Source organism: Hypanus sabinus, chromosome 6 (assembly GCF_030144855.1).
Source record: "Hypanus sabinus isolate sHypSab1 chromosome 6, sHypSab1.hap1, whole genome shotgun sequence".
Lineage (NCBI taxonomy): Eukaryota > Metazoa > Chordata > Chondrichthyes > Myliobatiformes > Dasyatidae > Hypanus > Hypanus sabinus.
The window spans coordinates 30,677,510-30,699,454 of NC_082711.1; the positions used below are offsets into that span (position 1 = coordinate 30,677,510).

The window sequence follows — 21,945 nt, forward strand, 5'->3', positions numbered from 1 at the left end:
AGAAGAGGAAACCTTACCTTCTGTGTATGCACAAGCCTGAGTCAGGGCCTGACAATGGGTCAGGAGTGCAATTCTGGTCACAGTGACGCCTAGCACGCTGCCATCCTTACAAGTCTTGTACTAGTAATGAAAAACAGACCAAGGATGTTGATGCAGTTGGGAACACTCAGTGCAATTTGCTCTGCAATTCTGCAGCCAGACAACTTTCCCCCACATTAACAGCCTTACGAACAGCTAGAATAAACCTTCTGTATTTCTCCAATAGGTCCACTGAAGCAATCCAATCCACCCTGCCATTATTTTGACACTTTCTAGATGCATTAATCCAAACATTCATTATTGATATCTTCCTCTTACTTTTGTTATACAAATCTTAATCACTTTTTAAAACTACTCCATCCGGGAAATGGTACCGCAGCGTTAAAGCCAGGTCCAATAGACTTTGCGACAGCTTCTTCCACCAGGCCATCAGACTGATTAATTCACACTGACACAATTGTATCTCTAATCTACATTAACTGTTCCGTTGTATGTCTTACTATACATACTATTTATTACAAATTACTATCATTTGCTCATTGCACATTTAGATGGAGGCATAAGATTTTTACCTCTCACTTACGTGAAGGATGTAAGAAATAAAATCAATCCAACTCAAGAGCATTGAACAAAATTGTCTCCAACATCACAAAGTGAACTCAACTAAAATACTTATTTCTGTGCTTTTACATATATATATGTTATCAGTCATATCTCTATAAAAAACAGGTAACTGAAGAAGCAATCTCCTAATCCATGCCACAATTTTCCCAGCAGCTCCGTACAATGATTTTCCAAATTACATAGTATAATTGAAGACTATAGTTAAATAGAACGAAAGCAAATTGTCGTATATTTAAAAACTTAACACAATCAAATCTATCTTGATTCCAAACAGGTTTCTGCATCCAAAGATGCAGTAATTCAAAAAAAAATATCTAGCATATGTTTTCTCCTTACCTCTAAATAAAATTATAAGTATAAATTACTGCCTTTGAGAGTTAAATGAACCTCAACAGGTGGCTGTGACCATGAATTACATTTCATGTTCTTTCCAATGAACTAGACTCTATGTGGCTGATACAATTTCACTTTCCTGATCACAAACCTCCTTCAGATCATGAAATATGCAAACTAATTATTCCACATGATGTTTATATACGAATACATGAAAATGCGAGCAGGCGTGCCTGTTAGACCCTTCAAGTCTGCCTCACCGTTTAATATGGTCATGTCTGATTTGTGCTGGCCTCAACTCCTCTTCCATGTCATTTCTCCATTCCTCTCTGTCCCTTGATTTATCAAATATTTATCCACCTCCATTTTAACTACTCCCAACTTCCACCACCTGCCAGGGTAGATTCACTGTCTTATGCTGGAAGAAGTTTTAAATGACCAGCCCCTTGGCTTGTAATTATGTTTCCTTGTTTGTGACTCCCCTGTCAGTGAATGTATTCCATTATCTAACCTGTCAAGGATCTTGTACAGTAGTGCTAGAAAGCTTGTAGAATTTTCTCCATTTCTGCATAAATATGACCCAAAACATGACCAGATCTTCACGCAAGTCCAACATGTAACACCGGATAGTTTTTCTTAACAAGTACATAAACAAGTACAGTACAATATTTTTTAATGTTATCTATTTAATTGAGTTCTCTTTATCTAGTTTTAGAACTTGCATGAAGATCTAAAACATTTTAGGTCACATTTAGGCAGAAATAGAGAAAATTCTACAGGGTTCACAAACTTTCTAACACCACTCTATATTTGAATAAGGTTAACCGTCATTCTTATAGAGACCAAAACTATTTAGACTCTCTTAATAGCATTACCCTTTCAACCTTGAAATTAGCTTGTACTGCCTCAGCATCACCCAGTACAACTGCAACAGAACAGCCCAAGTTTTAAATTTTATTCCTTTTGCAATGAAAGCCAAAATGTCATTGGCCTTCTGAACTACTTGTTGAAGCTGCTTGCTAGCTTTTTGCAATTTATGCGCTAGAACACCTAAATCCCTCTGTGTGATGCTCACTTGTATTCCATCTTCATTTTGTTGATAACCTGCCTTTTGATTTCTTCATTCGAAGTGCTTGACCTCATGCAGGGTACAATGAACTCTATTTGCCAGACTTTCGCCCACTCACTCAATCTTACCTTTCTCTTTTTGCAGAATCACAATATCTTTATCACATCCCCTTCCACCATTTCCATATCATCAGCAGACATGATACCAGCTCTGCATACTATTCCTTCCTCTAGGTCACTAATGTAAATAATGATCAATTGTGTACAAAGGACATAGCCCTGTGTTACTGCACCGGTAACCTCCTTCCAGTCTGGAAAAGTCCCATTTATCCAACTCCTTTTTTACTACAAGACAGTCAGTTTTTAATTTATGCATCAGCCTACCATTTGACACTTTGGCAAAAGGTCTTTGGAAGTCTAAAAACACCAGTTCTCTTTATTAATTCTCCCTGTTACATCTCAACAAATTTGAGCAAATTTTGGCAAATCTGATTTACCTTTATGAATCCATGTTGACTAGCTTTAATTAAATTCATCTTTCCTAAATGATTAACTCTTTCCACTTTGATGACTGACTCTAGTGTCATACTGATAATAGTTATTAAACTAACCAGCCTCTAGTTCTCTGCCTTGGCCCTTTTTTTTTGAACAAAGAGTCACATTAACCCATTTAAAACCTTAGGGATATGATATCCAATGATATTAAACGGGTTAATGTGTTAATACCAGTCCATGGTGAAGACTGATGCAAGAAGTGTATTTAATGTATTGAACTTCTTTGGTTTTGGTTGTATAAGGACTGCCCTCTGCTTTTTTTTAAAAAAAAGAAAAATGCATCTGAAATCTCCCCATCTATCTTTTTCGAACCAACACATTTCTGACCAGACAAAAGTTAAGAATGAAAGTCCAGCCTGTAAACATGTTCTTAATGTTCATCCACGCTACTGCTTGGATGTCATAGCAGGATGCCAAAGGAAACTTGCAGTTTCCTGCCTTTACTTCCACTCCACCTTAAAGTTGAGAGTGAAAAAAACAACATTTTGGGGTTCGCAGGTTATGGAGACCTGATTTATAGAAATCTAATTTAATACAACTTGAAAAGAAATTCAAGATGGAGAAGCTTGTAACAGAAATGCAAATTTCTTTAGGAGTGATGACATAGCAAATAGTTTTTAAAATAAAATGTTGTTCACATTCAAGCTCCCCACAGTAAGCAATTGACAGAATTGCTTTTAAGATTAACCTGGCAACCCTCAGCAGGTGGCTGCTAAAGATATTTGCTTTGGAAACTGACAAATTACTTGTAAAATACCTTATCAAACAAAGTAAGATCCATTGAAACTAACCATGGTATCTAATGTGAAAAATCCTCCCGAGTCGATAACAATCTAACCACACAGGGGAGCAATTGATAGATGTTCTTGTTAATCGACCATCTTTGAAATACTCTGTCTCTCACTTGCAGAAAAATTGGTTCAGGACAGTTGTCAGGAATGGAACTCTTATATAAACTGGGGACTGCCTGAATGAATCTGAAAACACGGCAAATCTCAGGCAAGGTGAGGCTTCTCAGACATTTTCCTGGCAGGAATCTCCTGTTGTGCTCCACTGAGGTGACGGAAGCAGAATACGAGATTCCCTGAGGAATTTCTGCTTGCATCACCCGTGTGAAGATTCCTCATACAGAATACAGATGCCCTCATGGCATTATACTGATGTATGATCTAATGAATAACTTTGCCATGGACAGTCCCAATCTGGGCTGAGAAAGGAGGAGGTTTGGGCATGGGTCTAGCAACCCCATTCCATAAAATCCCAGAGCCACAGAAACACCAGCAGAAACTCCAAACACCTCATCCCTGGGAGAGGAAGGATCTTCGAGGATAAGGCCCAAACAGTAGGGTAATGGGCTTAAGAAAAAGATGATCCAATGAATACTCAATATTCCTATTGAAAATGTCTGCTTTATTAAATGACCAAAGCTTTTTCCCATCCTAAGGGGAACACAAAAAGAAATTAGCAGTAACAGAACGTTCACCTCTCTCTTTTTTCACCATATCTGTAAATTTGTCAACAGTTAACAGAAATTAACAGAGGACAGAGATCAGGAGAAACTGTTTTTTCCCAGAGAATGGTGAATCTGTGGAATTCTCTGCCCAGGGAAACAGTTCAGGCTTCTTCACTAAATATATTTAAGATACAGTTAGATAGATTTTTACATAGTAGGGGAATTAAGGTTTGTGGGGAAAAGACAGGTGGATGGAGCTGAGCTTACGGACAGATCAGCCATGATCTAATTGAATGGCGGAGCAGGCTGATGGGCCGGATGGCCTACTCCTGCTCCTATTTCTTATGTTCTTATGAAATAATTGACTTAAATTCTGAGTGACAATATTAATTAACATCTGTGAGTAGTTTAGACTGCGTGGCTACAATATTAGCTTACCAGCCACCTTCAAGTGTGCACGTTTATAAATGTACCCTAAACATCACAGGGGTGAATTCCAGAATCAGTGAGACACCACTAGCAATGGAGAAAATGTAATTGCTTTTTCAATCTTCATAAGTAAATTTTAAGTGCCTGGAATATCACACTCGTTACAAGTTGAAAGTTAGTTATGACATTGATTGAGTAATTGGATGGAAAACACTTTGCTAAGAATGTCAGTTCACCGCACCTCAATGTATGCAGTGTCATTGTTCGCATCCTTGACGTGAGGGAACCAGTCTCGCGGAGGCTTAGACAGGTGCTTCGATTCTGTTACGAACCACAGCAACCGTGGCCAACCTAACACAAAATGAGAAAAGGCAAAATCAGCCTAACCTTCAAAACTCCAATACATTTAGCTGCATACATTTCCAATCAGTTAAGTCATATTTTAACTAACAATTTTATAATTGTTATAAAACAAATTAAAAATACAGTAGATTCCAGTTAATTGGGACAGCTCTTAAAGAACAAAAAATTAATCATGGAAATGGCTGGGCTTCCCTTTATTTCTTTGGGACATTGTCCCTTAATTGGGGCCGGAGACTGTTGCTGAACAGTTTCTAGGTAGCAGCAGTTTTGTGCATTTGTGTGGCCGGTAGACACTACACCGTACTTATTGGGAACAGATTGGTAATAGCGTCAGTAGTGTGCATTTATGCTCCAAAAACAGTGATTTTTGTCACTGATAGTTGGCAAGAAATAAGCAGTAAGAAAATCCAGAAATGCTTTGCTCACTGCAGCACCGAGCATTGAGGCTTTGAGAGGTTAGAAGTAGCCAGGAGTGAAAATGAAATCATTTCACTAGTTCAACAAGTTAGGAAGAATTTAAAGGTAATGACAATCATCTTGAATATTACAATGATAATGAAGATTTGGAGGATGCACTTGTCGAAAGCATTGTACGAAGGCAGTAAGAAGGTGTCGGTGTGGATTTTGGTCATTCGTAGTCAATCAAAAGAACACAGCAGCATATACTGGATGAGTTCCTCCACTGATAACTATTAGGAACAATTTTGGTAATGTTTCATTTTGTTCTGTATTTTATTTAAATACATGTTGCTAAGTTAAATGGTAGTTTGTCTTTTTTATACCTTTTTAACTATTTCCATGGAATTTTAACTAATTTGGGTAGCTCCTTAACTGGGCCAAAATGTATAGGTCCCAATGTGTCCCAATTAATCAGAATCCACTGTATACATATATCAGCTAAAGTACAATCTGTGGAAAATATTATAATAGCTTATTCACAAGAACAAAGACATGAGTAAATGACCAATAGCAAACTTACTGTACTTGATTTTTTTGTTGGTTGGTTCTTTACATTAGAATTAGAAATACAAAGATATATATTTTACACAGTAATGCACATAGAAGAGGAATAACAAAACAATTAAGCATCTGAAACCCAGGTTTATCATGATTTATTTGTAGAATAGAGCTTTCTTTAAGCTCTCTCAATGAGCATTTCTGTATATCCAAATGCAGATAGCACAACTCTACAATGCACGTGAAATTCTAATATACCACATTAGCTAATCTTCTCAGCTTCTGAATAAGGCTGCCAATTACTATCAAATTCATAGGGTTTTGAAATGTGCCCAGTAAACATCTGGAACTGAAAATGCCAATGTTATCTTTATTTAGAATTCTTGCAGCCTAAGAAGAAATGTTACATCCTATTAGTTTAGAATAGATTTGCACTTGGTCTCCAGAAGTGAATGGGTTAAATTCAAATCCATTCCTCTATCACATTTCATACATCTCAGTTTGTAAACTGAATATTATCTTCCAAATAATGTGCTTAGGTACCTGAAATATTAGCATTAGAATGTTTGTTTTAAATATTAATGCTCAGACAATACCACATAAACAAATTCTCGACTCAAACTTTCTTTATGTCTGTATGTATGATGGACTGCAACACACACAAAATGCTGGTGGAACGCAGCAGGCCAGGCAGCATCTATGGTAAGTACAGTTGATGCTTCAGGTCAGGTCAGTCCTGACGAAGGGTCTTGGCCCAAAACGTCGACAGTGCTTCTCCCTATAGATGCTCCTGGCCTGCTCCCTTCCACCAGCATTTTGTGTGTGTTGTTTGAATTTCCAGCATCTGCAGATTTCCTCGTGTAAGACGGACTGTCAATTTTTAAATTAGAATTCAACTTTTACCTTTTCATTGGTGTTGTTATTAAATCACCACGTAAAGAAAAAGAATGTCATGTTATATTGTGAAGAAATTACAAGAGAACGAACCTCACTATTCATGGAGCTGCACATATCTGAAATTAGCTTTGTCCGAGAAGCTAATGACAACAAAATGCAACTAATGTGGAAAGAGTAAACAAAGTGAAATAAAATTACCTTTAAACTGGAGAATCTCGCCTGTTGGACTTTTAGGCAAGCCTTTATGGCAAGCATCACTGGTCAGAGCTACAGTTACCCCACAACTTCCCAAAAGAAAACCAATTTGTTGGCTTCCAGCATCCTGATGGGAAATGAATAAAAACAATTCTGTCCTGTGTTGTATTTCAAATTTTAAATTTGAAAATGTTAAAAATCTTTGTGCTGATATGGGAGAGGAAAGATGGACATTTATAATAATATTTATAATAAAAACAAAATCACTATAGCTTAACTTATTACAATCATTGAATTTACATAATTATGATACATACACATTTAAAGTCATGTACTTTTCAATAGTCTGGAATTTAATAAATATATATGTGATAAATATGTGTTGAATAATGACATCCTTGGGCTGAATTCCATGCCTGTATGAGAATACTATCATGGCAAATCCACAATTAACCCTTTGAAAGTTTCACACTGATGCACCATCAATAACTCTCGGAGATGTGAGTCGAGATAGGCTTTTATTAGCTGGAAGAAAGCACCGTCAGCAGCAAAAGCCCACCACACAACATCCTGGAGATTGAGGGCGGAGCAGTGCCTCCAATCGCCTTTATACAGGGGTCTGTGGGAGGAGCCACAGGAGCAGTCAGCGGGGGGGGAAGCGTGTCCAGACAGGTTTATGTAGTTCACCACACATGCTGGCCCTTGTTCTCAATACAGAGCAAATCTGGAGAAGCAACATTGCCTCTGATCCATTTATGGCCACTCTGCAGGTTTACGGGTTGTTACCTGGAAGCATTAGCGTTGCTCCATCTACTATCAGTTGGATGGAATGGTCTACTGAAAGGCAAGGAAGAACTTGTGCGATTTATGGAACTCTGGAATGCAGTGCACCACAGAGAAATGCTTCCATAAACTCATAAATATGACTAAGGGAAGTCAGCTTACTTCACTTTGAACTCTAAATTTTTTTCCACAAAGAGGGGGGAGTGCAGAGAATGCCCTGCCAGGTGTTGGTAGAGGCAACTACATCAGAAGATTATAGAAACTATTAGTGAGGCACATGGATGTTAGAAAAATGGAGAGCTATGTTGGAGGGAAGAGTTATATTGATAATAAGAGTAGGTTACAAGATTTTGGGCTGTATTATACTGTAATATGATGTACACCCTCTGCCATTCAAAAGTTCGGGTCCTGAAAACTACTTTTCTTCACAGCATCAGGAGTTGGAGAAATTCACCCATGTAGAAATCCTTTGCAAGTATTCTATTTAAGTACTGTCTTCTGTTTTTTAAAGCCATGTCTATTATTGCTAGTCTTCAACAACTCCTGACTCCAAGAGCCAAACCAGTGGACTCCAGTTACTTGGGCTATCACTCATTCAGGGCAGCCACTTCTGTGGGGCAACTCTTAAAGAACAAAAACTAATCAAGAAAATAGCTGGGATTTCCTTGGTTTATTTGGGACACTATGTCACTTATTGCAGAAGGACACTGTTGCCAAACAGCTTCTAATCAGTGTCAGTCAGGTGCACTTGGGTGACTGTTAAGACTCTACACTGCGCTTATAGTGAGAGTTTTTAAATAGTGTTAATTGTGTATATTTGTATTCAAAAAGCAGTGATTAGTGTCACTGGTGGATGGTGAGAAACTAGCAGTAAGACAATTCCAAACAGGTTTGCTCTCTGCGGTTTCAAACATTCAGACTTCGAGATGCCAGAAATGGCTGGGAGTGAAAATGAAACAATTACACTACTTCAGCAAGTTAGGAACCATGAAAAATTTGAAGGGTAGGCAATCTTATTGAATGTTATATCAAAAATGAAGATCAGAAGATTGAACAGTTTTTGACCAGTGTCGATCGCTTGCACTTGTGTGGCCGTTACACAATGCACGTGCCTGGAGCCAACGGCCTTTAAATAGCATCAGTTGTGTGTGTGTGTATGTTATTCATTTGGACTGACCAACACTGCTTCATGCAGGAAGGCAATGAAGACAGTCCATTATCTGTGCTAGGAATCTGCACTGATTTTGTTCATTTACAGTCAATCAAAACAACATGGCAGTGTTCAATGGATGAATTTTTCTGCCGATAACTATTAAGAACTAATACAGTTTCATAGCACTGTAGTAATATTGGTAGCGTTTTAATTCATTCTGTATTTCATTTAAATACATGATTTGTTACTTAATTAAACGGTATTTTACCTTTTGTTAAACCACTTCGATAAAAGTTCGGCTCATTGGAGCAGCCGCTTAATTGGGCCAATATGTACTGGTCACAATGTGTTCCAATTAACCGGAACCCACTGTATATCTTTAAATCTTGCTCCAGGCAAAAGGCTATCCCAAAACCAGCTGAATAAACTCAGCTAGGATTCACTCACACAAAATTCCGAGCATATAAAAGCCAGCCACCATGGTCAATGAGCAATCCCACTATTATGTATTTCAACTACAGTGGCTGGTCCAACAACTACAGAATGAAAAGATATTCAGAGTTTCTAGTCTGCAAATTATAATTTGATTTACTACTGTCATGGGTACATTGAAAACCTTATCTATCCATACAGGTCAATTCATGACACTAGTGGACTCAAATTCTCACCGACTCAGGTTTCCTGATTGACCTTTGGGGTCTGATCTTTGTAATAGGCCCCAGGATTTGCCAATGATGCCGAATGAGGACTCGGGATGAGGCCCCAAAATCCAGACTAGCCTTTGACAGGAGCCTGAAAACTAAGCCTATAGTTTCACCAATCCGAGTACCTATTGAGGTCACCAGCCCTTGAGCCTCCAGTCCACAGGGAAATCTGATCAGGAACCCACCAATAACTTACTGGTCCTTCTCCTCTCTGATCTACCAGCCCGATATCCGATCATGGATGTCCTTCATCCCATGTCCACATCACTGGCCTTCAAACTCGGAGGCTCAGATTCCTGCCTGATCTCCAACTCCCCCACAGCCCTATCCCTAAACCATAACCTGACCCCTTAACCCTCCTCTCTGTCCCCAGATCCCTTCCTACCAACTTAAAAAAGCAAGTAAGCCCGAGCCACAGACTCGATGGAGACCACAGCTTGGCACCAATGTGACCAGAATTTTTATATGTAAGGTCAATATTCCTTTAGCAGCAGAAAGCAAGTCTAACTGGCTAAAGGAAAGAAATTAACAGTAGAGGAAGGCTTACTTTACTGTCTGCTCCTTCCCAGATAAATGGAAAACTAATCCTCCCAAATGTTTTTAATCAAACATCTAAAAATGCTGCAGCTCCAAATACTGACCCTACTTTCTTTTGAGGAATGCAATGATCCTCCTGGGTGACCTTCTAGCTTAAAACCGTACACTTGCATTCCACACTTCTTATAACCCAAGCAGAATGTCTGCTCCAGTGGAGGTAGTGATGGTCTTGAACTGGTACCTATCTCTGCGATCATCTTGTGGCATCTCCAATCACCTGCCTCAACAGCTTCTATGTTCCTTCGTGAAAAATGGCCTGGAGTATTTTAATTTTAGTTTGTAAAAATACTTGAAACAATGGTTTGCACAAATACACTATATCACTACTTTAAAACAAAACGGGCTGAACCCCCAAAGGGATATTGATGAAAAGCAAAGAGCTTTGGGAAGGGTTCCAGGGGTCCCCAGCCTGGGGTCAACATACCCCTCAGTTAATGGCATGGGATAAAAAAGGTTGGTAACCTCTGATTTAAACTGACAAGATATTTATAGCAGCACATCAATATATACTTACTGAGTTCTTCCAGCAGGTGGTTTTATAACCCTGAATGTATAAGCCCATGAATTCAAACCATTACACTGTCAGACACAAGCATGAAAATGTAATTATGAATCCACGCATAGACTAAGATTGAAGCATCTTGTGCAGCTCTAGTCTTAGGACAGGGTATACAAGAGTGAAGCAGGAGTCACTTCACAGTTTGAGAATCGTTACCTTCTATAAAGAGCCTTCTGATATTAGTTCTGTTTTTTCTGAGTGAAAATGCCCAACTAGGACGTTCAACCTGATAACTTGGAGGTAAAGATAGTATGTTACTATCAAGGACTTTTCAACTAATTTTGTCCATATTATTTACTTACATTTTTATTATTTGCATAACCTTTCATCGATCATCAGGGACCCCCACCACCCAGGACATGCTCTCAACTCGCTGCTGCTGTCAGGAAGGTGGTACAAGAGCCTCAGGACTCACACCACCAGGTTATTACCCCTCCCCCCCAACCATTAGGCTCGTGAACCAGAGGGGTCAACATCACTTGCCCCATCACTGAAATCCACAATCCATGGATTCACTTTCAGTGACTCTTTATCTCATTTTCTTGATATTTATTTATTATTATTGTTTCTTCTTTTGTATTTGCAGAGTTTATTGTTGCCTGCACTCTGGTTGAACGGCCTAGTTAGGTGGCCTTTCATTGACTCTGTTATCGTTATTATTCTATAGATTTGTTAAGTAAGTCCACAAGAAAATGAACCTCAAGGTACAATATGCTGACAGATATGTACATTGATAATAAATTTACTTTGAACTTTTAACATTAGCTTGTGAGTCAGAGGTTCCATTGTAGGAGCATGAGTGGTGAGATGGGCAGGAGGGAGACGCACGAGGGACATGGTGAGTCGAAGCAGACTCAGCCTTACACCCTGGATCTGCACCAAGTGAAGACCATGTTTAAGGTGGATAAACTCATGGAGGTTCTCAGGAATGACAGGGAACAAAGGGACACCACGATATCAAGCATAAGACACTGAGATCAGCGGGAAAGCATTAGGTTGGGTGCATGTGGAGGGTCGGTAGTTCATGGATCATCTGGATGGAAATGATAAATTAGCTTGTCATGGATATTGATTCATGATGCTTTGTCTATAAGATGATGTGGAATGCACTGCCAGTGAAGGCGGTAGAGGCAGGTACATTAGGATGTCTTAATAGGTACATGGAGCTCAGAAAAACAGAGGGCTATGCGGTAGAGAAATTCTAGGCAGTTTCTAGAGTAGGTTCGGCACAACACTGTGGGCCAAAGGGCCTGTAATGTGCTGTAAATTTCTATGCTTCTATGCTCTGCTGTTACAATGGCCACAAAACAGGGCACATACTCATGGTACAAGACCTTCATGAAGCGGACTGCCCTATGTGCTTCGGAAGGAGGGAGACTGGTCTACTGACCAAACAAGCTGTGAATGTGCATGTATTACGGAATCAGGAGACAGAGGCAGGAATACTCGGTGATATCTATTGCACACCTAAAGAGAATGATTCCTGTACATACACAAAGCCATTCAGTGTATAATCATAAATGTGAAAGTAGATACTGTAGCAGGGTTATTCTGTGTTCAAATGAGGCACATAGTTGTAGTAGTTTTGCCTCCTCCTATTGACGAACCCAAGATGGTGTTCTGCACCTACTCCTGACACAGCCTCTTGAGACGCACTGTTGAAGGTCTGGAAGGGATCTAAAAACCAATCACAAAAAGACTACTGATTGGTGGCCGGGGCCAGGGGTGGTGTGGGTTGGAAACTTGCAGGTGGGATCTACAGCCTGCAGCAAAGGCCCATGCCAACCAGTTACTTCAATGAAAGCATCTGTGGAAGAAAAGAATGATTGTGTTTTTGCAAGCAGCATTTCACCTAGTGTAAAGAGCAGTTTGGGATACAGTACTGACAGCTACTAAGAACCCTGCAGCTTTTCCCAGTCGGTGCTGCATATGCTCACGTCGATCCTCCGCTATGTGAAAGCACGAAATGAGTCTTGGAATCTTGTGATTTTTGTGCTATTTATAAGAATGAACCACCCCTTACACTTCCTCAATGGCTAGATAATTGTCTTCTCCAGATCAGGTTCAATTCGCCTCTGAAATATTCTACTTTTTTCCAGTTTTAATATATCTCTTTTGCTGTTTGGCTTAAATCGCTGACCTTGAGTCACTGTTGCCAGTGAACAGATTATCACTTAATTTATTCTGTCAAAACACTTCCGAACACTTTTTGAAATTTCCCCTTCATCTTTTCTGCCCCAAAGAAAACAACCCCAATTTTTTTAGTCTCCCTGTGTAATTGGTGTTTCTCATTAATAACTTGCAGAATTTTACAAGTAACATTAGATTCACTGCACTATGTTCAATTTAGAAAAAAAATTTCTCCTCAGAAAAAAAAGAAAATATTAAACTGACTTCTCTTCAGTCCCCTCTCATAAGCTGTACACCTGAGAATCAACTAAAACTAGCTTGAAATCAATGCCATCTTCTTCCTCTGTGATGTCTTCATCCGTTAAGTTTGAGTTCCACGATTTTGCCTGAGAGCTGTGCTCAGCGGCCACTTTATTAGGTACCTCTGCTGCTGTAGCAGAAGTTACAAATGCCTGAGGCTAGAACTAAGGGGCCATCAGGACAAGACAGAAGAACAATCTTGGAGGAAATTCTCCAGCTAGTGTATGTGGAACTTGCTGAGCAAGGCACTGAGGTAAAAAGCCCAGGTACACTCTCAGCGACCAACTTATTTGGCACAGGAGTGGAACCTGCTGTGGTTCTCCACTGCTGTGACCTATCCACGACAGGGTTTGATGTGTTACACGCATAGAGATGTTTTTCTCCACACCACTGTTGTAACATGTGGTTATCTGAATTACTGTCACCTTGAACCAGTCTGGCCATTCTCCTCTGATCTCTCTCATTAACAAGGCATTTTCACCCGTAGAGATTCTGCTCACAGGATAATTTTTGTTTCTCGCACTACTCTCTGTAAACTGTTGTCCGTAAAAATCCCAGGAGATCAGCAATTTTTGAGACACTGAAACCACCCCATCTGGACCCAATGGTCATTCCACAGTCCATCGCATTTCTTCCCCATTCTGTTGCTTGGTCTGGACAATAACTGAACCTGTTGACCATGTCTGCAAGCTTTTTTGCATTGAGTTGCTGCCATGTGACTGGCTGATTAGATATTTGTATTAACGAGCAGGTGTACAGGTATACCTAATAAAGTGGCCACTGACTAGAATAGAATCTCCAGTCCACTGGGCATTAATACTCTGGCAAGGACAATTTTAAAACATGTTAACTGGAACAGTTATTACCCCCTCAACCATCAGGCTCTTGAACCAAAGAGGATAACTTCACTCAACATCACTTGCCCCATCATTGAAATGTCCCCACAACCTATGGACTCACTTTCAACAACTCTTTATCTCACGTTCTTGATATTTATTGCTTATTAATTTATTACTTTTTCCCTTTTACTATTTGTACAGTTTGTTGTCTTTTGCACACCGACTGAACTCCCAGTTGGTACAATCTTTCAATGATTCTATTATGGTTGTTTTTCTATTACAGACTTACTGAGCATGCCCATGAGAAACTTAATCTCAGAGTTGTATACGGTGACATATATGTACTTAGATAATAAATTTACTTTGAAACTTTGTGTCTCCAAACAACACATGAACCTATGTCAACTAGCTGCAAGAGGTCTGATCTGAACATTTTGCTAATAATTGTGAGATGAAGTGTGATGTGACAGACAATAATTGTGCATGGACACAGCACAGTAACGAGGATTTTTTAACTAAGCAAATTAAACTAAACCCTTCCATACACAGATCTCTCATGGCTTCCTCACGGTGAGTTGGTGAAAGCGCCATTTTATCTCATTAACAGATTTCAAAAATCAAAGTTCAAAGTACATTTATTATCAAAATATGAAAACAATAACCTTGTGATTTGTCTTCTTGCAGGTCACCGAGTCAGTCAGTTCGGTTCTGTGTCGATGGTCAACGGTTACCGAGTCAGTCAGTTCAGTGTGGTGTCGATGGTCAATGGGCACCGAGTCAGTCAGTTTGGTTCTGTGTCAATGGTCAATGGTCACCGAGTCAGTCAGTTCAGTGTGGTGTCGATGGTCAATGGTCACCGAGTCAGTCAGTTTGGCTCTGTGTCGACGGTCAATGGCCACCGAGTCAGTCAGTTTGGCTCTGTGTCGGTGGTCAATGGCCACCATCACCGAGTCAGTAAGTTCAGTGCTGTGTCGATGGTCAATGGTCACCGAGTCAGTCAGTTCGGTTCTGTGTTGATGGTCAATGGTCACCAAGTCAGTCAGTTCAGTTCTGTGTCGATGGTCAATGGTCACCGAGTCAGTCAGTTTGGTTCTGTGTCAATGGTCACCATCACTGAATCAGTAAGTTCAGTGCTGTGTCAACGGTCAATGGTCACCGAGTCAGTCAGTTGGGTTCTGTGTCGATGGTCAATGGTCACCAAGTCAGTCAGTTCGGTTCTGTGTTGATGGTCAATGGTCACCAAGTCAGTCAGTTCAGTTCTGTGTCGATGGTCAATGGTCACCAAGTCAGTCAGTTCGGTTCTGTGTTGATGGTCAATGGTCACCGAGTCAGTCAGTTCTGTGTGGTGTCGATGGTCAATGGTCACCAAGTCAGTCAGTTCGGTTCTGTGTTGATGGTCAATGGTCACCAAGTCAGTCAGTTCGGTTCTGTGTCGATGGTCAATGGTCACCAAGTCAGTCAGTTCGGTTCTGTGTTGATGGTCAATGGTCACCGAGTCAGTCAGTTCAGTGTGGTGTCGATGGTCAATGGTCACCGAGTCAGTCAGTTTGGTTCTGTGTCAATGGTCACCATCACTGAATCAGTAAGTTCAGTGCTGTGTCAACGGTCAATGGTCACCGAGTCAGTCAGTTGGGTTCTGTGTCGATGGTCAATGGTCACCAAGTCAGTCAGTTCGGTTCTGTGTTGATGGTCAATGGTCACCAAGTCAGTCAGTTCAGTTCTGTGTCGATGGTCAATGGTCACCAAGTCAGTCAGTTCAGTTCTGTGTTGATGGTCAATGGTCACCAAGTCAGTCAGTTCAGTTCTGTGTTGATGGTCAATGGTCACCGAGTCAGTCAGTTCGGTTCTGTGTTGATGGTCAATGGTCACCGAGTCAGTCAGTTCGGTTGTGTGTTGATGGTCAATGGTCACCAAGTCAGTCAGTTCAGTTCTGTGTCGATGGTCAATGGTCACCAAGTCAGTCAGTTCAGTTCTGTGTTGATGGTCAATGGTCACTGAGTCAGTCAGTTCAGTGTGGTGTCGATGGTCAATGGTCACCGAGTCAGTCAGTTTGGTTCTGTGTCAATGGTCACCATCACCGAGTCAGTAAGTTCAGTGTGGTGTCGATGGTCAATGGTCACCGAGTCAGTCAGTTTGGTTCTGTGTCAATGGTCACCATCACCGAGTCAGTAAGTTCAGTGTGGTGTCGATGGTCAATGGTCACCGAGTCAGTCAGTTTGGTTCTGTGTCGATGGTCAATGGTCACCGAGTCAGTCAGTTCAGTGTGGTGTCGATGGTCAATGGTCACCGAGTCAGTCAGTTTGGTTCTGTGTCGATGGTCAATGGTCACCGAGTCAGTCAGTTCAGTGCTGTGTCGACGGTCAATGGTCACCGAGTCAGTCAGTTCGGTTCTGTGTCGATGGTCAATGGTCACCAAGTCAGTCAGTTCGGTTCTGTGTCAATGGCCGCAGACCTCGATCAAATCGCGAAAATAGTAAATACGTTCAGCACTGAGGACATTAAACGTCAAACTGCAGCCGAAAGTGAGGCCACAGCCTCCGAGGTGATTGAACCTTGCAGTGTGATTAAGATTGAAGACTAGCTTTATCTGTCACATGTACATCAAAACACAGAAACACACAGTGAAACACGTACTTTGAGTCAATGATAAACAGAACCCGAGGATGAGCTGGCGGCAGTCCGCTGGTGTCACAGCGCTTCTGGCGCCAGCACGGCATGCCACAACTTACTAATCCTAACCCATTCATCTTTGGGATGTGGGAGGAAACATACCCTCATATGCAGAGAATTCCTTACGCGGCAGAAGCAATCGAACCCTGATATTACAGCTGGTGTACGCTATGATGCTGCTCCCTGACTCACTGACCGAATACGTCGATCTGTAGTTTTGAGAACAGCATTCCAGTATTCACGCCCCTTGGATCAAACTCTGTAAGCGAGCCCCATTGTGTATTTATGGGCATTATCCCCTCATCAGTCTCCTGCAGGAACTCAGTGAGTTAAGCACCCTCTGTGGGAGGGTGAGGGGTACAGGTACTGTGAAAGTTCTGAGTCAAAATCAGGAAGAGAGTGGAGCGGCAGATAGCCATTGTGAACCGAGCATAGGTGTTCTGCAAAAATGTCACGGAGTCTGCGTTTGGCATCCTCGCTCCAGCGCAGCTATATCAGAAGCAGCAAGTAGACTAGAAAAGGTTGAAGGAGATGGATGTCAACCTTTGTCCCACCTAGAAGGTCTGTTTAGATCCCTGCATGGTGGTGAAGGAGGTATAAGGACTGGAAGGGCAGGGGAAAATGCCAGCGGTCAGCAAACGAAGGGTGCAGAGGAATGAACCGACCAGGGGCTCGTGGAGGGACTGGTCCCTGAGGAAGGCGCAAAGGAGTGGGAAGGAGAAGATGTGGCTCACGCAGGGATCAGAATGCAGCTGGCGGAATAACGGAGGAAGATATGCAGGACTCGGAGGCTCATGGGGTGAAAGGTGAGAGCTTTGGAAAATCTAACACTGCTCTGTGAGGGAGGAGGTGGAGTGAGAGCAGAACTACAAGAAACAAAGGAGAAGACGGGGGGGGCTAGTCAGGGGAAGTACACAGAATGCATTCAATTATGTTTCATTATCAAAAATAAGCAGCATTGAAAACGCACTTCAGTAACAGTCCGTAAACATACACAGCAATTAAAAATGGTTCCAGCCAAGCAGTAACACTTACCACATGTGACAGCTAAAAGGGTTCTATGTTACACTGAAAAATAAATTCCTGAAATCATCTTACATTAAATTAGTTAATAATGCACTTGTAACATCACCATGCCTGTGGGACATCAGCAATATGTGGATAACAGATGGTGTGTAGTTGTGGTCCAATCTTTTATAGATCAGTTACTTAGCAAGTGGGAGATTCATTATTTTGACAAAATAACAATGGAATGTGATAATAATATTGCTAGATAAAAGACCAACAGCACAAAAGGCATTATCTTTCTCTGCTGGCGCAGCAGGGGACTTTCTATTGTCATCCCCCTTAAATAAACTCAAGTAAACTAATGCCGGCTACAAATGAGAAAAAATGCTGAGGGGACACACAAAACGCTGGAGGAGCTCAACAGGTCAGGCAGCATCGATGAAGATGAACAAACAGTCGGCGTTTCGGGCCGAGACCCTTCCTCAGCACTGGAAAGGAAGGGGGAAGGCACTGGGGAATGAATGTGCTGATTTTGGCCACTTCAACTTGGAACTAACACAATGTACAGAGGTAAAGCCTGTGGATCCTCAGAATCTAAGTTTCATTACAATCTATCTCTGGAGTCAATATTGTGATTCATACTACTTCACTTTCAAGGTGTTATTTTCTTTCCAGCATTAATCAGTCAATGAAAAATCTTCTTGATCACCTCTAATGCTCTCCCATTATCTGTCAATCATTGTATAATTCACAGGCTAATGAACTTGGCCACCCTGAAACGCCTACTCCTTTCAGTTAATCAGGGTGTCAGAGAGTCAAGATCGTGATGAGCACAGAAAAAAAAATTCTCTTTAGCTAAAACGATGCACAAAACAATGTGCAAAAATACATGCACAAAAATACAAGAGGTTCTCCGCACACCCACTTCACTCCTTGGCCCATATAACAGGAGCATTATTTATGTAATTAATCACTCTGTGACTTTTGTTTGAAGGTGCATTGGAATAGATTAATTCATCGCTATATACAAGATACAATGGAATTCCTCACTTGCGTGAAGCTCACAATGTCAGAGGAGAATGGCCAGACTAGTTCAAGCTGACAGGAAGCAAGTCAAGTAACCAGATTACCACAGCGGTGTGTAGTTGAGCATCTCTAAACACACAACACGCCAAACCTTGAAGTGGATGGGCTACAGCAGCAGACCACACCAGCTTCCACTCTCATCACTTTATCAGGTTTGCGCCTGTACCTAATAAAGAGACCACTGTGTTTAGCTGTATAGCAAATAAGCAGGACTATCCACAAATACTTCGGATGTCATTTCATATGAACAAAAACAGGTGCCAAGCCTTCATTTCTTCTTCTCTCCCTTCGATTTTAGGGGTGGAAACCGTGAGCAGAGTTTTAAGTTCACTTCGTGCCGATGACACCAAGACAGTGGACGGTGAGAAAGACTATCAAAGGTTGCAGCGGGATCTGATCAAGCTGAAAAAATGGGTCGAAAAATGGCAGATGGAATTTAATGCAGACAGTGTGAGGCGTGGCACTTTGGGAGAATCAGCCAGGGCAGGTCTTACACAATGAGTGGTAGGGCAGTTAGATGTACGGTAGAACAAAGGGGTCTGGAAATCCAGGTCCATAATTCATCGAAAGTGGCATCACAGGTAGATGGGATCGTAAAGAAAGCTTCTAGCACACTGGCCTTCATAGATCAAAGTACTGAATACAGGAGTTGGGATGTTATAGTGAAGTTGTTCAAGATGTTGTTGAGTCCCAAAACTTGAAGTATTGTGTGCAGATTTTGTCACCTGCCGACAGGAAAAATGTAAATAAGGTTGAAAGAGTACAGAGAAAATTTACAAGGATGTCGTCGGATCTAGAGGACCTGAGTTACAAGGAAAGATTGAATGGGTTAGAACTTTATTCCTTAGAATGTAGAAGACTGAGGAAAGATTTGATAGAGGTATACAAAATTATAAGGAGCATAGATAGGGCTTATGCATGAGGCTTTTCCCAAAGGCCATGGGTTAAGGGTGAAAAGTAAAATATATACAGTGTCAAGAGTGTGGAAAGAGCTGCCAGTGCAAGTGATGGATGTGAGTTCAATTTCACCGTTCAGGAGAAGTTTGGATAGTTACATGGTTGGGAAGGGTATGGAGGGCTATTGTCCAGGTGCAGGTCAATGGGACTAGGCAATTTAAATGGTTCGGCATGGACGGGATGAGCGAAGAGCCTATCTCTGTGTTGTAGCTTCCTATGACTATTACACTAAAGATACTAATTTAATGAAATACAACATAGTCATATTTTAAGCCAATAAACTGACAGCACGCACTACATCGATATTTTTTCATCTTGTACACAATTCAAATTTATCCAAGACTGTGTTCTTTCCACTAAAATTGATCTGTGTTTCATGATTTTTACATTTTTGCTTTTGATTTCCAGCAGCTTCAGACTCTTTTATTGAAAATTTATCAAGCTATGTTATTCTTAGGCACGGCACTGGGACAAATTCATTCCAATATTTTAACTGGAGGGGAAGAGAAACAACCTCAGAATAAAGAAAAATAACTTTTGGGACGGATGATAAACTTGTCTGGTCTAAACTCAGCACGCTGGCCCTTTCTTGTTTCAACTGGTGGAAAGCTGTAACTTTCCAGCTTATTTTTACCATTTATATTCCATGCTTTAACAATTTCTCCTTTCCAGCCATCAAACTGATTTCACGCCTTGCTGATTTTCCTACATCTTCCATCAATTGTCATTACTTCTAGGCTTTCAGCAGAATCTCTAAGGGTACTCTCTGATGAATCATCTATTCCTCCTTTCCTCTCAGCTCCCCAACTACCACCCCCATCTCTTTGTTCAATTTAATAGATGTGTCATTTTTCAAGTCTAACTCTGACAACAGACCACACTCAAAATATTAAGCAGACTCTCTACTTGCAGATTTTTTTTACTGTTTACATTAGAAAAACTTACATATTTACTTATAAACATAAAAAAGACAATGATGATGGTAAAAAAAGTGTCTTCAGTCCAGATTTGTTCAGATTAGCTGGCTGTGACCTGAGACACAGAGACATAGGGACAATTTAAGGTAATCTCAACCTGTGTTACTGTAAATCAGATTGAAGGATTCGTCTTACCTTTCTTGTGAGGGGCACTTCAATTGGAACAGGAACTACCTCTGCCAATAGGCAGCCATAGAAAGCAACCATGAAAGCAGCAGGATCATTGTTCGGAAAAACAAGGGCTACCTAAAAGCAAACAATAAAGGCAGTTTTAAAGTATTGCGGAGGAGAAAAGCCCATAATGCAGAAGTCTAAACCCTGGCCTGAAATTAACAGTTTTCCCATATAATCTACACATGCATGAATACATTTAAGAAAATATATTAGAGAACGGTTGTAAGGTAGAGTCATAGAGTTGTGGAGTTATACAGCATGGAAATGGGTCCACTTGTCAAAGCCAATCAAGATGTCTTCTAAGCCAGTAACAATGAATTCTACAAACTATGGACTCAATTTCAAGGACTCTACAAGTCATGTTCTCAGTATTATTTTTATTTTAAAAATTTATATAATTTGTCTTTTTTTTTCCACATAGTTTGTCAATCTTTGTGTGCAGTTTCTTATTGATTCTAATGTGTTTCTTTGTTTTCCTGTGAATGCCCACAAGAAAATGAATCTCAGGGTAGTAATTGGCGACAGATACTTACTTTGATAATAAATTTACTTTGGACTTTGCTTGGTCACTTTGAGTGCACATCCCTCTAAACCTTTCCTATCTAAATAACTCCCACATCCTCGAGATACTCAAAATAGCAGAGCTGAAATTAAATTCTTCTTAGTTATGCTGCGGAGCATAAGAGATGTAATCAAAGCCCAGATGGTTATTTTTGTTTTAAGTGCTCTGACTGGTCAAAGATGTCCAACATGGGAAAATAACTCTCAGCTTAGTGCCCAACATTAACCCTTGGATAGAAGCCACCTGATGGGACCTGAACAGAGCTGCTCCACAGTAGCTTTCTCGGACTGAAGCAGCCCATGTAGTGGAGAAGCTCCTATGAGGCAAAGAAATGAAGGATGTTACCAGGATGAAACCCAGGATGTTACCTGGGTTTCAGCAATTAAGTTACAGAGAAAGGTTGAACAAGTTAGGTCTCTATTCATTGGAGTGTAGAAGGTTGAGGGGGGATTTGATCGAGGTATTTAAAATGTTGAGAGGGATAGATAGAGTTGACATGAATAGGCTGTTTCCATTGACAGTAGGGGAGATTC

At 40.7% G+C, this 21,945-nt stretch overlaps 1 protein-coding gene across 4 annotated transcripts in view; it reads right to left on the reverse strand.

Moving 5' to 3' along the window:
- LOC132395384 (disco-interacting protein 2 homolog C) overlaps positions 1-21,945 on the reverse strand; it is a 594,953-nt gene that overhangs the window by 147,179 nt on the left and 425,829 nt on the right. For all 4 annotated transcript variants that reach the window (XM_059971899.1, XM_059971900.1, XM_059971901.1 and 1 more), the window contains 4 exons: positions 20,812-20,922; positions 6,917-7,040; positions 4,743-4,852; positions 18-120 (listed from right to left, as the gene is read on the reverse strand). In XM_059971899.1, coding sequence (XP_059827882.1) covers positions 18-120; positions 4,743-4,852; positions 6,917-7,040; positions 20,812-20,922 — 448 coding nt within the window. The remainder of the gene's footprint in view (positions 1-17; positions 121-4,742; positions 4,853-6,916; positions 7,041-20,811; positions 20,923-21,945) is intronic.